This window comes from Chiloscyllium punctatum, chromosome 2 (genome assembly GCF_047496795.1).
Source record: "Chiloscyllium punctatum isolate Juve2018m chromosome 2, sChiPun1.3, whole genome shotgun sequence".
Taxonomy (NCBI): Eukaryota; Metazoa; Chordata; class Chondrichthyes; order Orectolobiformes; family Hemiscylliidae; genus Chiloscyllium; species Chiloscyllium punctatum.
This window is the reverse complement of record NC_092740.1, coordinates 125086180-125107868: the sequence shown is the minus strand read 5'-3', so window position 1 is coordinate 125107868 and position 21689 is coordinate 125086180. Positions and strand designations below refer to the sequence as shown.

General features: G+C 41.9%; 1 protein-coding gene across 1 annotated transcript; it reads right to left on the bottom strand.

Annotated features, from left to right (window-relative positions):
- Positions 1-528: 528 nt before the first annotated feature.
- On the bottom strand, positions 529-21432 carry LOC140488537 (thioredoxin-like). The gene is made up of 5 exons (XM_072588122.1): positions 21252-21432; positions 18988-19092; positions 15862-15921; positions 7517-7582; positions 529-704 (listed from the first exon to the last, which is right to left on the bottom strand). Exons 1-5 carry the CDS (start codon positions 21273-21275, stop codon positions 612-614), a joined length of 348 nt encoding a protein of 115 aa, XP_072444223.1. The 5' UTR covers positions 21276-21432; the 3' UTR covers positions 529-611.
- Between the last annotated feature and the right edge of the window lie 257 nt (positions 21433-21689).

Below are 21689 nucleotides of genomic sequence, written 5' to 3'. Positions count from 1 at the left end.
GCATACTCCAATATGTTGGATAATAGAGGAGTGGCTGCTTGTTACACCAGCCATATTAGACCCAAGTGTACCGATTTTACATCTGAAAAACAGACACTGACCAGTTGAGGCTCCAAGCCCATTCCTAAAGTGTAGTTTCAACAAAGAGAAAGTTATGAAAATCCTTTTAAGAAGGTACAGAAGAGATTTACCTGACTTCCTCCCCATGTAAATTCCTACAGAAAACTGCAGACCTTTCACAGCTAAGAGTTTTTAATGCGGCTTATGTGTTAGCAGCAACACAAATTTTCTGGCAGTTTCCTACAGAATTAGATTTATTATATTTAGTCAAGTTTAGAAATATAAAGTAATATCTGGTCATATTTCAATTTACATAGTCATCTGCACAAATCTTGCCCCCCTCCACACGCACGTGCATGCATGCACAAATACACACCATTTTCTCAAGTAGGTATTCAGAAGCAGGTGATCAAAGCTGGAAGTGGCTACTTAACATTTTGGGTAATTATTTTACAGTTCACATGAAAATAAATCTTTACCATTGTTTATTGTTTTATTGTACATAATTGATCCTGTTGTGTGGAATTCTCAATTTTGTATTTTACTCCTATTTACTTGGTTTTAGAAACACTTTGGTCTTCTTTATAGATTTCAATATTTTTCTTCAGAGTGTTTTTGTCGTTGTTGTTGTCCTGTATTTCTATCTGTAAAAATATAATAAAAAAAACTGGTTAAAACAAATGTTTTACGGATGAAATGTTACATACAGATCCATATGAACTGCCTCCTGCCTCTGTTCACTTTGCTCTAACATTATATCCTTCACTTCCTTTCTGACACACGTCTTTACCTAACTTTTCCTCAAGTGCATCTACAGTTATCACCTGCCCATTTAATGGGTGATTAATTATCTTATGGGCTTTAATACTGGTCTCATCCACAACTGGAAACATTAAAATCTCTCAATCATTTGTTATCAGGAGTCTTAATTCCAGAATAAAAAATCCAGTCAATTGCATTCCCCTGTTCTACCCCTGCAAGGTAATTTTCTTCAATCACCCATCCAATTTTTATTTGAAATCATTTCCATCATCCTTTTGGCAGCAGGTTCAGTTCATTGCAGTTAGCTGCATTAAACTCTCTTCCTCATATCCTCCCTGCATGTCTTCCACAGAAGTGTAAATCCGAAAGCCCTGTAGTTCTTGTAGCATAAGCTAATGGAAGTGTTTATCCTGGTCTCGCTTATCCAAACCTGTCCAAGTTGTCCACACCTTTCAATAAATCCCACTTCAATCACCTTTGCTTCGAGGAGAATAAATCCTAGTTTCTCCAACCTAGCTTGGAAGAATTCTGGTAAATCTCTTTTACACCCTCTCAAAAGGGTTTTCACAATTTCCTAAAGTGTGGTGACCAGAAACTGGGCACAGTACACTTGTTGGTTCCTAATCAGAACATTAAGAAATTTCAGCAATACTCCCATGCTTTTGTACCTGATACCTCGATTTATGAAGTTCAAGATCACATATGCTTTGCACTATAAATATATGTCTTGCCATCATCAAAACTTCCCCAGACATGGACATCTATTTAATATCTTAGTCATAAGGTCACTGGACAAATAATCCAGATGCCCAAGCAAATTCTGTAGGAACATAGGTTCAAATCTCATACAGAACTGGTGGAATGTAAATTCAAATTAAATTTGAAAAATATGGATTGAAAGCTAGTTCTTTTGTCAGTTGTCCTAAAATCCTGTCTGGTTCTCTAATGTCCTTCAGGAATGAAATCTACTAACTGCCTCACTTCTACTTGCCACTTGCCTTGATGCATGCAGCACCAATAACACAAAAGGCTTGACTGAAGCTAGAGCAAAGCAGCCTGCTTGATTGACACCACATCTACAAACATCCACTCCCTCCACCACTGATACATAGTAGCAGCAGCAGCAGCAGCAGCAGCAACAACGTGTACTACTATCTCGAGGACAGACTGCAAAAATTCCACACCTATGAACACTCCCATCTAAAAAAGGACAAGGGCAGCAGATATATAGAAACATCACCTGAAAGTTATTCAAGCCACTCACCATCCTGACTTGGAAATATATTGCCATTCTTTCATTGTCACTACCTTAAAATCCTGGAATTCCCTCCCCAATAGCATTGTGGATCTACCTACAGCACACAGACCACATGGTTCAAGAAGGCAGCTCACTACTACATTCTCAAGCGCAGCCAGGGACAGGCAATAAATGTTGGCCATCCAGAAATGCTTATGTCCCCTCACCCATAAAACCTATATGTGACCCCAAACCAATAGCAGTGTGGTTGGCTCTTGATGGGTAACAAAAGCTGGTGTTGCAATACATCCATATCACAGAAAAATAAATTAAAATTTAAATACCAAGCATCTTTCTGTTTCTGCTCAGTCTTTGGAACCAAACTTTTAAGTATGCATTTACCTCCCCTTCCCACACTTTTCTCAGCAATAAATTCCATCTGTTATTTGTCCTCCTATTCTGCTTATGTCTTTTTGCAGACAATTAATTTCAGCACTTTTCTCCCCCCATTTATTCAATCTTTCTTGGGAATTTAGAGCAGAGGGATAGAGGCTAGGGAAGTTGCATGCTTCTCTTGCAGGATGTGGGAAGTAAAGGTCACAAGTGTCCCTGCTGACTTTGCCTGCGAGAAGTGCACCCAACTCCAGCTCCTCACAGACCGCGTTAGGGAACTGGAGCTGGATGAATTTTGGATCATCCGGGAAGCTGAGGGGGTGATAGGGAGGAGGTCGCATCTAAGTTACAGGATAAAAGGGAGCTGGATGACTGTCAGGAGAGGGAAAGGGTATATGCAGACAGTGCAGGGATCCCCTGTGGGCATTACGATCAATAAGTATACCTTTTTGGATGCTGTTGGGGGGGAGGGATGACCGACCAAGGCAAAGCCTCAGCAGCCAGGTTTCTGGCACTGAGCCTAGCTCTGTGGCTCACAATGGAAGAGGGGACAATAGGAAAGTGATAGTGATAGGAGATTTAATCATGAGAGGAACAGACAGGAGATTCTGTGATCGCTCCCAGATGGGACTCCCAGATGGTATGTTGCCTCCTGGGAGCGAGGGTTAGGGATGTCTTGGGTCGAGATTACAGGATGCTTAAGGGGGAGGGAGAGCAGCCAGAAGTAGTGAATGACATTCAATGACGTAAGCAGTGAAAGCAAAGTGGATTTGAAAAGAGAATATAGGGAGTTAGGTTGGAGGCTAAAAGGCAGGACAAGCAGAGTAGTAATCTTAGGATTGCTACCGGTGCCACAGGGTAGTGAGGCTAGGAATAGAGAGCAAGTGCAAGTGAGCTGATGTAGGAGGGTGGGCTTCAGATACGTGGATCATTGGGATACCTTCTGGGGAAGGCGAGACCTGTACAAGAAGGACGGGTTGCACCTTAGCTGAAACTATGAAGTTGTAGCCATTACGGAGACTTGGATATCACAGGGACAGGAATAGTTATTGGATGTTCCAGGGTTTAGATGTTTCAAAAGGAATTGGGGGTGGGAAGGTAAATAAGAGGTAGAGGTGTGGCATTGCTAATCAGGGGTAGTATCACAGTTGCAGAAAGGGAGATTATCGAGGAGGATTTGTCTCCAGAGTTAGTATGGGTGAAAGTCAGAAACAGGAAAGGAGCAGTCACTTTACTGGGAGCTTTCTACAGCCCCCCCCCCCCCCCCCCCCGTCCCCCTCCAATAGCAACAGAGACATGGAAGAGGAGATTGGGAGGCAGATTTTGGAAATGTGCAGAAGTAACAGGGTTGTTGTCATGGGACACTTCAACTTCCCCAATATCAATTGGAACCTACTTAGTTCAAATAGTTTGGATGGAGCAGTTATTGTGAAATGTGTCCATGAAGGGTTCCTGATGCAATATGTAGATACGCCGACTAGAAGGGAGGCAACATTGGATTTTGTACTTGGCAATGATCCAGGTCAGGTATCAGATCGCTCAGTGGGAGAGCATTTCGGTGATAGTGATTACAACTCCATGACCTTTACTGTACTCATAGGAGAGGGATAGGAGCAGACGGTATGGGAAAGTATTTAATTGAGGGAGGGTGAATTTACAATGCTATTAGGCAGGAACTGGGGTGCTTAAATTGGGAACAGATTTTCTCATGAAAATGCACAACAGAAATATGGAGGCTGTTTAAGATGTACCTGCTGATTGGGACAAACCTGTCCAGCACTCTGAGGCAACGAAGGGATGATAGGTTGAAACAACCTTGGGTGACAAGGGATATGGAACATCCAGTCAAGAGGAAAAAGGAAGCTTACTTAAGGTTGAGGTGGTAAGGATCAGACAGGGTTTTAGAGGGTTACAAGGTAGCCAGGAAGGAACTGAAGAATGGACTTGAGAGCTAGAAAGGGGCATGGAAAAGCTTTAGTGGATAATATTAAGGAAAACTGAGGCGTTCTACATTTGTGTGAGGAACAAGAGGAACCAGAGTGAGGGTAGGGCTGGTCAGGGATAGTAAAGGGAACTTTCACCTGGAGTCAGAAGCAGTAGGGGAAATCTGCAAAGAATACTTTGCTTCAGTATTCACTACTGAAAGGGATCTTGAAGTTTGAGGTCAGAGAAACATACTGATATGCTAGAACAGGTGAATGTTAGGAAGGAGGATGTGCTGAAAAGTTTGAAAAACTAAGGATAGATAAATCCCTTGGGCTGGTTGAGATACACCCTAGGTTACTACAGGAAGTGAGGGAAGAGATTGCGGCACCATTGGCAATGATCTTTGCATCCTCACTGTCCACTGGAGTAGTACCAAATGATTGGAGGGTGGCAAATGTTATTCCCTTGTTCAAGAAAGGGAATAGGGATAATCCCGGAAATTACAGATCAGTCAGTCTTACGTCAGTAGTGGGCAAAATATTGGAGAGGATTCTGAGAGGCAGGATTTATGATTACTTGGAAAACCATATTTTGATTAGAAATAGTCAGCATGGCTTTGTGATGGGCAGGTCATGCCTCACAAACCTTATTGAATTCTTTGAGGATGTGACAAAATGCATTGATGAAGGTTGAGCAGTGGATGTGGTGTACGTGTATTTTAGCAAGGTATTGATTAAGGTTCCCCATGGTAGTCTACATTCAGGAAGTAAGGAGGTGTAGGATATAGGGAAATATGGTTGTCAGAATACAGAATTGGTTGGCCCATAGAAGATAGAGGGCGATAGTAGATGGAAAGTATTCAGCTTGGAGCTCAGTGACCAGCATTGTTCCACATAGATCAGTTCTGGGACCTCTACTCTGATTTTTATAAATGACTTGGATGAGGAAGTGGAAAGATGGGCTAGTAAGCTTGCTAATGACTTGAATGTTGATGGAGGAGTTGTGGATAGGGTGGAGGGCTGTTAAAGGCAGGGTTCTTGGCTGTGTGGAGGAACATAGGGTTTTTGGGGTCCACGTTCATAGATCCCACAAAGTTGTCCCCCAAGCGGATAGGGTTGTGAAGGCGTATGATGTGTTGGCTTTCATTAGCAAAGGGATTGAGTTTAAGAGCTGCGAAGTTATGCTGTACCTCAAGAGAGCCCTGGTTAGACCAAATTTGGAATATTGTGTTCAGTTCTGGTTGCCTCATTAAAGGCAAGATGTGGGAGCTTTAGAGACAGTGCAGTGCAGATTTATCAGGATGCTACCTGGACTGGAGGGCATGTGTTACGAAGAAATGTTGAGGGAGCTAGGGCGAAGAAGGACAAGAGGTGACTAGGTAGACTTGTACAAGATGTTGAAAGGCATAGATAGAGTGGAGAGCCAAGAGATGTTTTCCCATGTTGGAAATGTCTGTTACAAGGGGACATAATTTTAAAGGTAGTTGGAGGAAGGTTTTGGGGAGATGTCAGAGGCAGGTTCTTTACACAGAGTGGCGGGAATGTGGAATGCACTGCCAGCAGTGGTAGTACAGTCAGATACATTAGGGACATTTAATTGATTCTTGGATAGGCACATGAAAGGTAGTACAATGAAGGGTATGTAGTTTAGTCTGATTTTAGAGCAGGATAAAAGACCAGCTCAACATCAAGGGTTGAGAGGCCTTTACTGTGCTGTATTGTTCTGTGTTCTACTGCTTGTCACCTCTAGTTTAGCATCATTGGCAAATAATGAAATCCATGGTCCCAGCGCTGAGCCTTCGGGAACCTTCACTGTTCTTCCATCATTCAGTCTGAACAAATACCATCTACCACAACTTGCTAGTTTTAGTCCTTAAGCCAATTTTTAGTAGAAATGGATATTGATCCTCATACTCCATAAGCCTTTTATGTGGAACCTTGTCAAACACGTTCCTTAAAATCTATACAGCCAGCATTCACAATATTTCTCTGCACCATCTAAAATTCTCAAAAATCAGTTAGATTGGTAAAACATTATCTTCGACACAACAATTCCCAGTTTTTGGCCCTAATTGTCTCCTTCAAACCATGGACATCCAATCACAAACCACTCTTTAAAAACACTTAAATTTTTTAAATGTCTCTATCGAAACCCTTCAGATGTTTATCCCTAAGGAAACAGTGCTAACTGCTTTCATCTGTTTTCACAAACTGAGGTTCCTTATACCTAGGACTATTCTCTTGATCCTGTACTGCACTTTGTCTAATGCTGTCATATCCTTCCTAAAATGAGGCTACAGAACTGGGTATAAAAAAAAGTCAAGGCTGAACCAGTGTTCTATGGAAGTTCAACATAACCTCTTGTTCTTGTACTCTGTGCCCCTATTATTAAAAGTATATATTGTGATATGTTTAATTGACTGCACAGTCATTTTATCTTGCCATCTTGGTTAGCAGAGTCACCATAGGGGCCAGCTGTGACACAGTTGCTAGCATCCTGCCACTGGCATCAAAATGGTGAGGGTCAAGTCCCTAGATCAGGAACTTGAGCATAAAACGTATGCTTGAGCCACTTCAGTGCTGAAGTGTAATGTATTTTAAACTGAAGCCCTCTCTGCCTACTGTGGCTCCTGAAGCTCAACAATGGCTTCTGAAATGGTCTAGCAAGCCATTTAGTTCATGAGCACTGAGAGATAGACAATAAATATTGGCCTTAAATGTGATGCCCCTGTTCCATGAAATGGTTTTGCTATCCTCCTCACAACTAGGGAACTGTAAGGTTGTGATTAGCTTCCACATCTCTCTAGTGGTATCCCAACCCCCACTTCCCAGTAAAAAAAATGTCAAGTCTAATAGCACCAATCTATTCGGCTGTAATATTCTAAAACTTCCATGCATGATTAAAATAGTTTGACTCATTGGTTGTCTAAATTCAGACTTCCTACAAATGAATCACTCTGGAAAAGGTCTATGGATCAAAATATGGAGTAATAAAAGTATGTTCCCTTCAAGAATGGCATTTCCAGTTTGCAGTACAATTCTGGACAGAATCATACATTTCCATGTGAAAGGAAAACAAACAGTCAGTTAAGATTGAGAGGAAGCATCATTAATGTACAAAACTAAAAACTTATTGTACTTTTTGTCCATCCTTGAAGAGCAGAATGTGTGGTATAGTGGCGATGTTAAACTTTTCAACCAAATTCTGCAAAGAGAGGAAAAAAAATAGCAACAATCATTTTAGAAAGCTATAACATCAAAATTGCACATTGCAACTTTAAGATCTGTCTTAGCATTGTTTTTCTACATATTAACATTAACACAACCATACTTTCTCTCCCTATTATTTTAATATTAGATTAGATTTCCTGGTGTGGAAACAGGCCCTTTGGCCCAACAAGTCCACACCAACCCTCTGAAGAGTAACCCACCCAGACCCATTCCCCTACATTTACTCCTAAATAACATACCTAACATTATGGGCAATTTAGCATGGCCAATTCACCTGAGCTGCACATCTTTGGATTGTGGGAGAAAACTGGAGCACCTGGAGGAAACCCACACAGACATGGGGAGAATGTACAAACTCCATACAGCCAGTTGCCTGAGGCTGGAATTGAACCCAGATCTCTGGTGCTGTGAGGCAGCAGCTAACCATTGAGCCACCCTAAGGAATTGAATGCAACTTGAACAAATTGGATGCGAGAAAGGCCCCATGTCCTGGTATACTGACCCAATTTATCCCTCAACAGCGCCTTTAATGCTTTATTGGATTGTTCACCTCATTACTATTTGTGAAATCCTGCTGTGCAAATATTGTCAACTACATTTTCAAGCATAACAAAAGTATACTTCAAAATGTAAACTATAAATAACTGAAATAAAAGCAAAATACTGTGGATGGTGGAACCCTACATAAAAACAAAACAAAAATGATGCAGAAACCCAACAAGTCAGACAGTGCATGTGGTGAGAGAAACAGAATTAATATTTGAAGTTCAGTATGAATTGTAGCCAGAACAAAAACAAAAGTGTCGTATTGAACTTGAAACATTAACTCTGTTTCTGGCTCCACAGATGCTGCTAGATGTGCTGAGTTTTTCCAGCATGCTCTGTTTTTACTTCGGTAACTTTACTGCTGGAGGATGTACTAGGTTCAAGAATAAATTTATACAAGACCAACGTTTTTTTAATATCAACATTTCACGTGGAGAGTTTAATTTTGCCTTTGTTCAGATTTCACTTGTCTGCTGAATGAAAAGAGTCTCAAGGTTTAGAAAGTAGTAACTAAGCCCTAGTTAACACAGATTTTAAAATGTTTATTCGTGACAAACCTATTTTCAGCCCTTCAAAACTTCCAAATTACAATTCATTTTGTTAAAAGTATGGCATCCAATATGTGCAACTGGATGTCAAATTTTGCAATTGAATTTGAATGAAATCTAAACTCCATTTTTTTTCTTGGTTTGTGGTGAACTGCTCTATTACTGAACTACTTCAGCACTACGAGACGGCCAGAACTAAATTTGAAATTTCAGGAGATTACTTAAAAGCTACATATGGTCATGGTAATTTAAGGATGTAGAAATTCCCTTACAGATTATTTGCATTGTGATAAACACAGTAGGCTGGAAGTAGGAACCTTAATTGTTTCTCAGGTCTCACAAACATGAGATTTTTGCACTTGAGTTTCCACTAGGCAGAACAAAAAAAAAATTAAGAAGTTCCCAGATGTGTATGCCTGCTACCCTGGCAGCTGCGATTTCCTGTAGCTGCTGAAGCACTTGTGTACCTGGTGCAATTGAGGCTCCAGATGCCATGCAGGCAGGTTTGAGAGGAGATGAGGGCTATCCAATTACATTACACTAATGCAGAACCCCTCACTAATGCCTCATACAGGGCTACAAAAGGAGCAGAAGATGAAGATGCAGTTCCACTACGTGGACTGGTCTGATGGGTAGCTCCCTATGTAGACTGGACAGATTGTCCTCCATCTTGGTGTGCTGTTCTTTGCACAATTGGAGCAGGTATGAGGTAATATACTGAATGCGGTGGAACTGGGAGAATGGGAATACAGTCTTTTAAAAAAAATATTTATTACCCTTTTACAAAAAAAGAAAATAAGTTATAAAAGTACAAGGATACAGAAAAGTAGAAATAATACATTACTATATTACTGTAATGTCAACAATAAACTACCTTATATTCTTTGGGATACAATTGTCTCATACTTACTTAATCCAAGTTAAAATAAACTCAAAATTATGTGAAGTAGTATTAAATTACAATCCAATAAAATTAAAATTACATTACACTACTCTACTCTACTCGCAGCACCTCCACCAAAGCAATAGTTATCATACCTTTTTTTAAAAGATTAGATTACTTACAATGTAGAAACAGGCTCTTCGGCCCAACAAGTCCACACTGACCCTCCAAAGAACAACCCACCCAGACCCATTCCCCTACATTTACCCCTTCACCTAACACTATAGGCAATTTAACATGGCCAATTCACCTATCCTGCACATCTTTGGACTGTGGGAGGAAACCAGAGCACGCAGAGGAAACCCATGCAGACATGGAGGTATTTACTAGGCCTCCTCTCCCCGGACCACTATAAAACAGCTATATAAAGGCCTTAAATTGGTACCCTCGATAGGTCCATGTCTATGTAATTTAGAAATGGCTGCCATGTCTTTTAAAATTGCTCTGTGCCATATTGCACCATATTAGTCAGATATCTTTGGGAACATGCTCCATCACAAGTCTGCACCAACCCACAAGAGTTCTGATATCCAGTTCATTAGAACGTTCTTCCTTGCAGAGTGTGTAAGAATGTTAGAAAAACCTCTTCCCGTGCTCATCCAGAGAGGGCAGATTTGGTAGTCCCAAAAGGGACACTGGATCCACTCTTAACCAGGATCCTCTCCAGCTCATTCACTATGGCACCCCAATATCCATGAATCTTGTACCAGGACCAAAAGTAATGTGCAAGGGTGCCTATGCTAACTTTACATTTGGGATATTCCAGAAAAGATTCTTTCTTAAACTTTACTAACCTCTCGGTGCCATATGTATTCTGTGAAGGATCTTCAATTGCATAGTTTGTGCTTTATTGCACATTGAAAATTTTCTTTACATTCCCCCATATATTCTCATGTTTCAGATGAAATTTCTTCCCCTAACTCCTGATTCTAGATCCTATGGAGTCTCTCCATATCTACCAAGGAGCTCCCTCTCCATTTAGTATATGGTACTAACCGAGCACTCTTCTCTCTCTATCTGACTTGTTCTTGGCTCAGCCCTATAATGTTTTCTTCTGTATATAATCCCTAACCTGGAAGTATCGGAAAGGTCCCTATTAGGAATTCTGTGTTTCCGACTTAACTGGTCGAAAGACATCAAGACCTCTCCCTCTAATAAATCTCCCAAACAAGAGATTCCCTTACCCTCCCATGCTCCAAAGCTGGAGTCCATTGACCCCAGTCTAAATCCTGGGCCTCCCACTAATGGGGTGAAGGTGAAGTCTTAAGCAAATTGCCCTTCTCCTGCCACATTATCCTCTATGTATTCATGTATTTAAGATAATTGGGCTCTCACTGTGCCTCAGCCACAAATCTCATCTGGTCCAGAAACAATAAGTTGATGAGGGGACATCGCGCCAGAGAGGCCTCAACATCAAGCCATATCAACCTGGAGTCCTTACGCACCCAGTCACCCACATATGACAGCAGGGTGCCGGTGCCCATTTGGTATCTCTTCAGATCCCCACCCCCACATCCTCTGAAGGTTGCAGCTTGGTAAATTTAATTATGGGGCCCAAATAACAGGATCCAAGCCAACCAGTAAACCTCCACAGCACCTGTCAGTGTAACAATGGAAGCGTCCCCATCGGATATAATAACTGAGGAAGAACATTCATTTTAAATTGAGGCTATATGGCCTAACCATTATATTGGTAGCTTCTCCCACTGCTGCACGTCCTGCTTTATACTCTCAAACAATTGTACAAAGTTAGCGCCATACAGCTAACGGAAGATAGGGGTTAATAAAAATTCCGAGGTAGAAGAACCTTTGTGACCACTGAAAAGGAAACAGCTTTCCATCCTCCAGATCTGGTACTTCCACCAATCCTGGCACAGGAATGACTTTAGGCTTTACAAAAAGCATCCTGTATCCTGAAAAACTGCCAAATAATTTTTTTAAAAATATATATCAGTTGGAGTACAGATTTTTCCAGGTTAGCCAGAAACCGAAGGACATCATCCGTATAGAGTAGAGTAATTTTGTGTACCCCAATTCCCACCTTTGGTGTCACTGTTTTAGGGTCCTTTCAGATGGCCTTTGCCAAACAGCTCAATTACCAAAAAGGTAAATAGCAGTGGCAAGAAAGGACATCCCTGAGGGCTGCCTCTCCCCACACTAAAATTGCTTGATTTGGCACCATGTGATAACCACTGCCTTGGGGTCTATATATCACTGCCATCCATCTAGCAAAAGCCCTCCCCAGATCAAAGCAATCTAGAACAAAGAGATATGACCGTTTCACCTCATCAAAAAGCTTTTTCTGCATCCATGGAGACCACCAAGCCTGGAATCAATCTCTCCTAACATACTTGCACTCTGTTCAATACCCTCCTGATATTGTTGGAAGAGCTGCAGTTCTTGATAAAACCGGTCTGGTCTTTTATAGTAGCGGGCAACCCCTTTTCCAAACTCACAGCCAGATCTTTGATAAAATTTTGAAGTCTACATTCAACGAGAGATCTGTATGATGCGCAGTCCTCAGGGTCTTTCCCTTTCTTTAAAATAAGGGAGATATAGGCCTCCCTAAGCGAGGGTGGAAGGCAGTCCTGGCTATATGAATGACTCTACATCTCCAGAGGTGGTCCAGTTAACGTGTGTAAAACTCATTCAGTAGCCAGTCTGAACCAGGTGCCTTGCCACCTTGGAGCTGCCTTACCATCTCTTGCACCAGAGGTGCATTTAAAAGGGAGGCCTGATCTGCATTTGTACTAGGGTGTTCTAGGTTTTCAAAAGAGGTTTCCTTTCCCTCTATTCCATCTCCACAGCCCTCTGATGGTATAACTCTGCATAGATCTCCTGAAACCTGGCATGGATCTTCCTCAATTCACGAGTGACATTGCCAATTCTCTTCCTGATAGGCACAATGGTTTGCGGAATGCTTTTCTTCTGAGCCAGTATCTGCCTGGCTTATCCCCATATTTGAACAGCCTTTGCTTTGCAAAGGAGACCCCTCTCTTTGCTGCTTGTGTGAGCACTGAGTCCAGAGCAGCCCGGAGAGCCGTGACCCATTGTAACTTAACCACAGATGGCCTGTTGTTATAATATGCCGACTCGGCTGCCTTCAGCCAGATCTCAAGCATCTGCTACTGTTCTCCCCTATGCTGCTTTCTCGTTGTTGAATATTCAACAATCAGACCCCTTAAAACACACCTTGGTGATCTCCCAAAGCACCAATGGATTACTGGCCATACCCCAATTGATGTCCCAAAAAGCCCTGAACTCCCTTGTAATGTACTGTACACACAGTTGCCATCCCTCAGCTGAAAACAGATCCATATGCCAGTGCCATGTATCTGTTCCACTACCTTTGGTGTTAACATCCAAGTACACTACCGCATAGTCTGAAATTGTTCAGTTCCCAAACCTGCAGGCCAACACCAAGTCCAAATAAACCAAGCCAATGGAACAAACAACATATTAATTCTTCAGTGACAAGAATTGTGCAGGTTGGAGTAAGAGGTAAAATCCCTTACATTAGGGTGGAGACACCTCCACACATCCATTAGCTCCCACTCCTTACACAAGTCCACTAACTGTTTAGACTGCAGAGCTATACCAGACAGACCTCTTGGCATCCTGTCCACCTCAGGGTCCACACATCCTTGGTTTGATCTATCACCTGAAATGGGAGGTTCCTTCATATCAGTATGGCCATCCTCGGCTTTTGGAGTTGAAGGAGGAGAAGAATGACATATCGTATCCACCCTGCTGTAACTTCAGATGTTCCCCATCAGTTAAATGGGTCTCTTTCAATAGAGCGATGTCAACCCTTTCCTTCTTAAGATTTGAGAGCATCTTCCTTTTAATAGGGAATGGCACCCCTTTATATTCCTGGTGCGTCACCTGTGCAGATCGCTAGCCGTGACTGCACACCGTAGCCTGCAGTCTCCCGAGTGGGAGAAACCCATTCAATGTGTGGCAAGTGGGGAAAAAAAAACAAACAGACTTTATCAAATCTAAAAATTATTCCTACAAACACTATGAAAACTACAAAAGCTAAGAAACTAAACACTACTCCTAACTTGAACAAATAAAAAAAAAACAAATCTTCGGAGATCTCCCCCATCGCCCATAGGAGATATTCACTCCCAACCTTACAGCCGTGCTAGCACCTTCCAGTTAAGGCTGTGCCCCAAAGCCAGGCAACAGAAAACACAACACCTCCACCCCCGCCGTATCTTAGCCCCACACATCTTTTACACCAAAGTAGTAACCACCCCTCACCCAGAAAAACAGAACAGTAAGGTAACAGGTGAGGAGGCAAAAATTTCCCTTGTGCATAGGAGAGCTCAACTACCTTAAGCGCTTCTGGACCTGACTCATACCCTGTTCTAACAGATGGGAACTGGTGCAGCAGGTAAATCAAGAATTGTGAACTAGTCCTTGGTCATGGTGAGGGTATTAGATTTGCTTTGTATTGGTGAACTGCAGCTTTTATTAATTTTACCTGTGGTCACCTTTGATGGCTATAAAGAAAACTGTTGTTTATACTTGTATTACCTTGTGACGCTCCCCAATTGGACAATGATAAGCTATGGGGCTACAATGGGCACTGTGGATAGAGTATCATAGAATCCCTACAGTGTGGAAACAGGCCCTTTGGCCCAACAAGTCCATACCAACCTTGCAAAGAGTAACCCACCCAGACCCCTTCATTTACCCCTGACTATGCACCTAACCTACATACCCTGAATATTATTGACAGTTTAGCACAGTCAATTCACTTAACTTGCTCATCTTTGGACTGTGGGAGGAAACCAGAGCACCTGGAAGAAACCCACTCAGACAAGGGGAGAATGTGCAAACTCTACACAGTCAGCTGAGGCTGGAATCGGACCCTGGTGCTCTGAGGCAGCAGTGCTAACCACTGAGACACCATGTTGCCCCAGGTGAGTTAAGGAGGATGTTTAAGCAGGATGTCTCTACAGACAAGGAAACTGTATAGCCTGGTAGTTAAACAGAGAGAGAATAGAGTTGTAAATGAAATGGAGTAGCAGTCATGTGCTGTGAGCAGCATGGCTTTGTGGCTGCGAGTGGGGTTGAAAAGCATAGTGCTGGAAAAGCACATCATGTCAGGCAGCATCTGAGGAGTAGGAGAGTTGATTTTTCAGGTGCAAGCCCTTCAACAGGGCTTATCACATTCCTGATGTAGGGCTTATGCTCCTGGATGCTGCCTGACTTTGTACCTTTCCAGCGCCACACATTTTGACTCTGACTCTCCAGCATCTGTAGTCCTACTTCTTCCTAGATGCTGCGAGTGGGGGCCAATGCCAAATTGTTAATACTTGCCCTGGCTCACAGCACTTGATAAAGATGGCACAGCCAGAAACGATGTCAGTCTTTTGGTTGAAAAATAGCTGAGTGCTGAAATACATTTGTAGTCACAAAGCTGATGCTGGCTAGACTAAGCTCTTATTCTTATCCAGTATCACCCTGAAATACTAATCATTTTAGTGAATCCCAATTGCAGAGAATTCCGAATTCTCACACATACTTCTAGAATTTCTTCTTGGATTAGTGGCTCCCTTATATTCAATTGCACCTAGTGTTGCATTTCCCAAAAGTGGAAAGATATTTTAAATGTCTACCTTATTTGAAAACACATTTAAAAGAGCTTGATTAAGTCATCCCTCTGAAATAATTCTTTAGAGGATGGCCTCCCATCTCCACAAATTTATTCACAAAAGCAATGCCTTTGATAATAGTACTATATTTCACTAAATTAGGCTTTCCAGGGCTCAATAATCCTGACATTCATCCTTTTATGTCAGCCAGGTCTCCCTAATTGGGATTGTTAATCCAGTCCAATCAGGGAACTCCTATTCAGGGGAGGTGGAGGTGGCTGACCTTGTCACAATCATTGCATCTTCAGCCTTCTCTTTTTTAACCAAAGAGTTGCTGCCATCAGCTTCACCTGATAGTATCAGCCATTTCTAGTATCAGCCCTTTGCATCTCTGCCTGCACTCTTTATAAAATGGAAAACCAGAACTGTGCACTGCTCAAAATAGATTTAAGTTTCAATACAAATTCAAAAGAGCATCTTTACATTTCAAGCTGATGCTGTTATGAAATGAACTGTAACACTTAATGGATTGTCATGTTAAACTACAATTGGTATTTTTAGATGGGTTATCTAGACAAAATTCAATTCACATAGCAATTATCCAACTTACTTCAGCTTCATCTATGTTTACTTTACAGAAGATCACATCAGGATATTGCTCTGGAAGATCCTAGGGGAAAAAAAAAACAATGGCAAAAATTCTCTCTTCATGTAGGAGCCACTTAAATTTTTCAAACTCAGATTGTATTATGAAAATTCCAGAAGGATGTCCAATCTAGACTGTCCATCTGTCTTTGTAAACCATTCTGAAGTGAAGAGATTGGATGACAGTATTCCTCAACCTCAAGCCTACTTATAGGATGAAAGAAAAGTAAGGTAAGAGATAGCATTACAGCTGTACTTCGGGAGGATATTCCTGGGAATATATCCTGGGAGGAACTGAGAAATAAGAAAGGGATGATCCCCTTACTGGGATTGTATTATAGATCCCCAATACTCAGCAGGAAATGGAGAAACAAATTTGTATGGAGATATCAGCTATCTGTAAGAATAATTTAACTTTCCAAACATAGACTGGGGCTGCCAGTGTTAACTGTTTAAATGGAGAGGAATTTGTTAAGTGTATAGAAAAACACTTGTGATTCAGTATGTGGATGTACCTACCAGAGAAGGTGCAAAACTTGACCTAACCTTGGAAAATAAGGCAGGGCAAGTGACTGAGATGTCAGTGGGGGAGCACTTTGGGGCCAGTGACCATAAATCTATTAGAATTAAAATAGTGATGGAAAAGGATAGACCGGATCTAATAGTTCAAGTTTTAACTTAAGGCCAATTCTGACCCGTATAAGGCAAGAACTTGCAAAAAGGTGATTGGAGGTGAAAATTTCACAGATAAATGGGATGGCTGGAAAATAGGAAGCCTTCAAAAATGAGATCACAAGAGTCCAGAGGCAGTATATTCCTGTTAGGGTGAAAGGCAAGGCTGGTCGGTGTTGGGAATGCTGGATGAGAGAAATGGAGGCTTTGGTCAAGAAAAAGAAGGCAGCATATGTCAGGTATAGGCAACAGAGATAGAGTGAATCCTGAAACAAATATATCTGATCTTGTTGAGCTGAATGGCCTGTTTCCACACTGTAGGGATTCTATGATTCTATAAAGGCAGTAGGAGTATACTTAAGAGGGAAATCAGGAGGGCAAAAAGTGGACATGAGATAGCTTTGGCAAATCTGGTTAAGGAGAATCCAAAGGGATTCTATAAATACATTAAGGACACAAGGGTAACTAGGGAGAGAATAGGGCCAAAGAGAAAATGCTGGAAAATCTCAGCAAGTCTGGCAGTATCTGAAAGGAGGAATTAAGGAATTAAGGGCTACGGGCAGAATGCGGGTTGAAATGTGGAGTTGAAATGCCCATCAGCCATGATTGAATGGCGGAGTGGACTCGATGGGCTGAATGGCCTTACTTCCGCTCCTATGTCTTAAAAGACCTGATGTTTCGAGTCTAACTGACCCTTTGTCGACCAGAGAGAATAAGGCCCCCTCAAAGATCAGCAAGGCAGCCTATGTGTGGAACTGCAGAAGATGGGGTGTACGAAACAAGTATCTTGCATCAGTGTTTGCTGTGGAGAAGGACGTGGAAGATATAGAATGTTGAGAAATAAATGGTGACATCTTGAAAAATGCCCATATTACAGAGGTGGTGGTGCTGGATGTCTTAAAATGCATAAACGTAGATAAATCCCCAGGACCTGATCAAGTGTACACCAGAATTCTGTGGGAAGCTAGGGAGCTATAGGGAGAGGCTGAACAGGCTGGGGCTGTTTTCCCTGGAGCGTTGGAGGCTAAGGGGTGACCTTATAGAAGTTTACAAAATTATGAGGGGCAATGGTAGGATAAATAGACAAAGTCTTTTCCCTGGGGTCAGGGAGTCCAGAACTAGAGGGCATAGGTTTAGGTTGAGGGGAAAGATATTAAAAGAGACACCCGAGGGGCAACGTTTTCAAAGAGGGTGGTATGTGTATGGAATGAGCTGCCAGAGGATGTGGAGGAGGCTGGTACAATTGCAACATTTAAGAGGCATTTGGATGGGTATATGAGTAGGAAGGGTTTGGAGGGATATGGGCCAGGTGCTGGCAGGTGGGACTAGATTGGGTTGGGATATCTGGTCAGCATGGATGGGTTGGACAGAAGGGTCTGTTTCCATGCTGTACATCTCTATGACTATGAATATAATGTGGGCAATGTGAACTTGTCCACATTGGTGGGAAAAATAGAAGTGTCATTGTTTAAATGGAGAACAATTCCTCTAGCTTCCAATGAAGATTGAGATGTGGAGTAATGCTCCCTATGAAGAACTAGTCATCAGTGGCTCTGAGCTGGAAGGTTCAGGAGCTCAAGACCAACTCCAGACCCTTTTGTTAGCTATGAAAGAATCCAACATTGGTGCAGGTAAGCCACGTGTAATGATACCAAATTTCCACTCTGGATGAATGGTTAGGGTAGCTGATTGTAAAAGCATCTAAAAGTCAGAAAACCGATGGTAGAGAAACAGGAGTATACTGCCTCCTTCTCTCTGACAGAATATAAAGTTACGTGGTTCTACTGGACCACAGAGCTGCTCTGATTACAGAGAGACCACTGGCAGTTAGTTTAACCTTAGGGTCACCATGCTTCAGGTGAGGGTAAGGTTGAGAATGTGAAACCTTAATGGTAACCTCAGCTGTTTTAATTGCCATTGCTCTGCATCATAAGCCAGCTGAATACAGAATGTAATCTGTCTGTATCAAGGGCTTGATTAGCATATTTAATAATTTCATTTACTTGTTTTAAACACAGTTCTGATTTCTAATATGATCCTATACAGTGTCCATGTGATCCCTCTGCCCAAGTAAATACTGAAGCAAAGTGGTTATTTAACATTTGTCATTTAACCGATGTTGCCCGTGAGATTATGCTGTTCATTAGTTATGTAGCCTTATTCCTGTGATTGAAAAACGTGTCCAAATTAAAAATATCTAGTATAAGATGATGTGTTTGTGAAAGTTATTTAAATAAAACATTGGCTACAATTCCCCTGCTTGGTTGTGTGGAATAAATCCTGGACCCTGCACATTAAATTACAGTTGGGGAAATTGTCAGGATTATGGATTTGAAGCAGAGTTTGTCATTCAGGAATAATTATTAACTGTTCAACAGTTTGATCACATGAACCACTTAAAAGTACAACAAATTCTTACCTTGTACCATTTTGCAACCATTTGACAAGGACTGCACCAATCTGCATAGAAGTCAATCACAACTAATTTATTCCCAGCCTCCTTCATTTTCTCAGCAAATGTATTCTGGAAAAAAATTTTAAAAAAAGAAAATTAGGTCATTAATGTTGTGGTTCTGTTCGCCGAGCTGGGAATTTGTCTTGCAAACATTTCGTCCCCTGTCTAGAGGAAGAGGAACACCTATACAAAGTATTTGCCAAAAAAACAGATACCCTCGCAATTTCATCAACAGATGCCTAAGGGAGAGACAACAGAACGAGGACATGCCGCAACCCAAAGGACTAGCCACACTACCATACATCAGGAGCATTTCTGAACTGACAGCCAGACTACTGCGACCACTAGGACTCATAACAGCACACAAACCAACAGCCACGCTCAGACAACAACTCACCAGAACAAAGGACCCGATACCCAACATTAGTTTTGCTCATGTAGTGTACAAAGTCCCATGCAAGGACTGCAGAAAACACTACATCGGACAAACAGGAAGACAGTTAACGATCCGTATACGCTAACACCAACTAGCCACGAAAGGACACGACCAGCTATCCTTAGTAGCCACACACACATACGACAAGCAACATGAATTCAACTGGGACAACACTACCATTATAGGGCAAGCCAAACAGAGAACAGCCAGGGAATTCCTAGAGGCATGGCACTCATCCACAGACTCTATCAACAAACACATCGACCTGGACCCAATATACCAGCCACTACAATGGACAGCTCGAACTGACAACCGGAAGCGGCAGAGACAGGCCACTATAAATGCCGGAGGAAACAGCACAGAAGCGCTTCACAGGAGGCTCCCAAGCACTGACGATGTCACCTAGACAGGGGACGAAACGTTTGCAAGACAAATTATCAGCTTGGCGAACAGAACCACAACAACGAAAATCTTCTACCAAACTTTGATTAGGTCATTAATTTGATTTAAAAGAATACAAATTTTCATTGTAAGCAGAGAACTGGGTCAGGACTCACTGCATGAAGCTAACATATGGGAGAGGAAAATGAGTATACCTCCTCAGTGCATGTATCAACCTTACCAAACTTGGAAATCTGGCCTCAGTGTTAAAAATAAAACAAATTTTTAACCTTCGACACAGTATTCTTATAAACATTTGTATAAAAATGTTAGACTGATTTCTGATATGTTGTGTGAAATGGCAGCAGCATGAAACCTTTAACTCACCTCTCGTAACTAACTGTTCACTGTAGAGGTTGTTAAAATGCTTGTTCGCCACATGCTAACATAATGCGAATGAATATCCAAGGGAAATGGTTAAATTCTTTTGTGTTTGTGATTGAGATGGAGATTATTATTGTTACATGCTTCAGGATTGCAAGCAACATTCATGCCACACATCAACTCATGTTTGGATTCTATCCCAGTCTTGCTGCATATGGACTCCATAAATACCTGAGGATCCACAAGTGATGCTGATCATTGTACAGTCATCAGCAAGCATCTCCACTTATGAGAACAGTAGCTGAAGATGGTTGGGCTGAGGACACTCCCTTGGGGAACTGGGCTGTTGAGAATGCACCAGTAGTCTCTACCCCAGACCAGGAAACATCAATATAATAACATCCCTGAGCAGGTTGATTGAAAGGTATCTATTCTGAAAATTTCCTGGGATAAAAATGGATGGGTCACCCTACAGCCACAACCATCTTCTTTGTAGGTATGACTCCAATTCCCATTCTATTGAATGCCTGTTCAGGAGAGCGTTAGGTGATTATAGTCCTGCACAAAGACAAGAAATCGGCACTGCCTTGAACAGCATTTGCAGTCGCAATGGCTCGAATGGCCTGGTTCTGACCCGTAACAATTCTATGGTTGTGACACAGTCTCGAAAAAAAAAAGCCTTTTGATGGTTGGTGAAAGAAACGTTCGCTGGAAACAACAGGAGATTAGTCGCAACTCTGACTTCTTGACCAGAGGAATAACTATCTTCCGGGCGGTGGTTCATTTTAAAATTCGATTGTATTGGCGAGCGCAAGTTACTGATGAAGCAGACATACACCATTCCCACTGCCATAGTACTCCAGTTAGATTTTAAAGAGTTTCATGGAAACAGTGGCAGACTTCGAGGGTCACACACTCAACACTCAGCTTTCTCTGCGTGACTCACAATCCCGGAAATCGTACATTAAATTCACGAGGTGAAACCTTATACATATAAGAACACATTGAAAACAAACATCACAATTACCTCGTCTTCAAGACTGTAGATCATTGTGTCCGGTGTTTAGTCTGTGCACTATAACCTGATGAAGGGCTATTGCCCGTAACGTCGATTTTCCTGCTCCTCGGATACTGCCTGGCCTGCTGTGCTATTCTAGCACTACACCCACGACACTATCACCAACAGACCAGAACGCTGCAATTTATTTCGTGAAAGAGGAGGGACTGGTTGGACCAGCTGAATAGTGAACAAGCAAGTTATTGTGTCATTCCTGTTTCCCTCGAGCAAGCTGGTGTAACTCAGATAGTGCTTATTCCGCCCAGGCCTGCAGGATTGTTCAACTAGTGAGCTGTAACGAAAAGTCAGTTTTAGCTCTTATTAACACAGACTCCTGACCAAGAGTGTGCTTTCCAATCAACTCCTGAATTTTGAACTTTCTCTCCAATTTCTTAACTGTCACGAAGT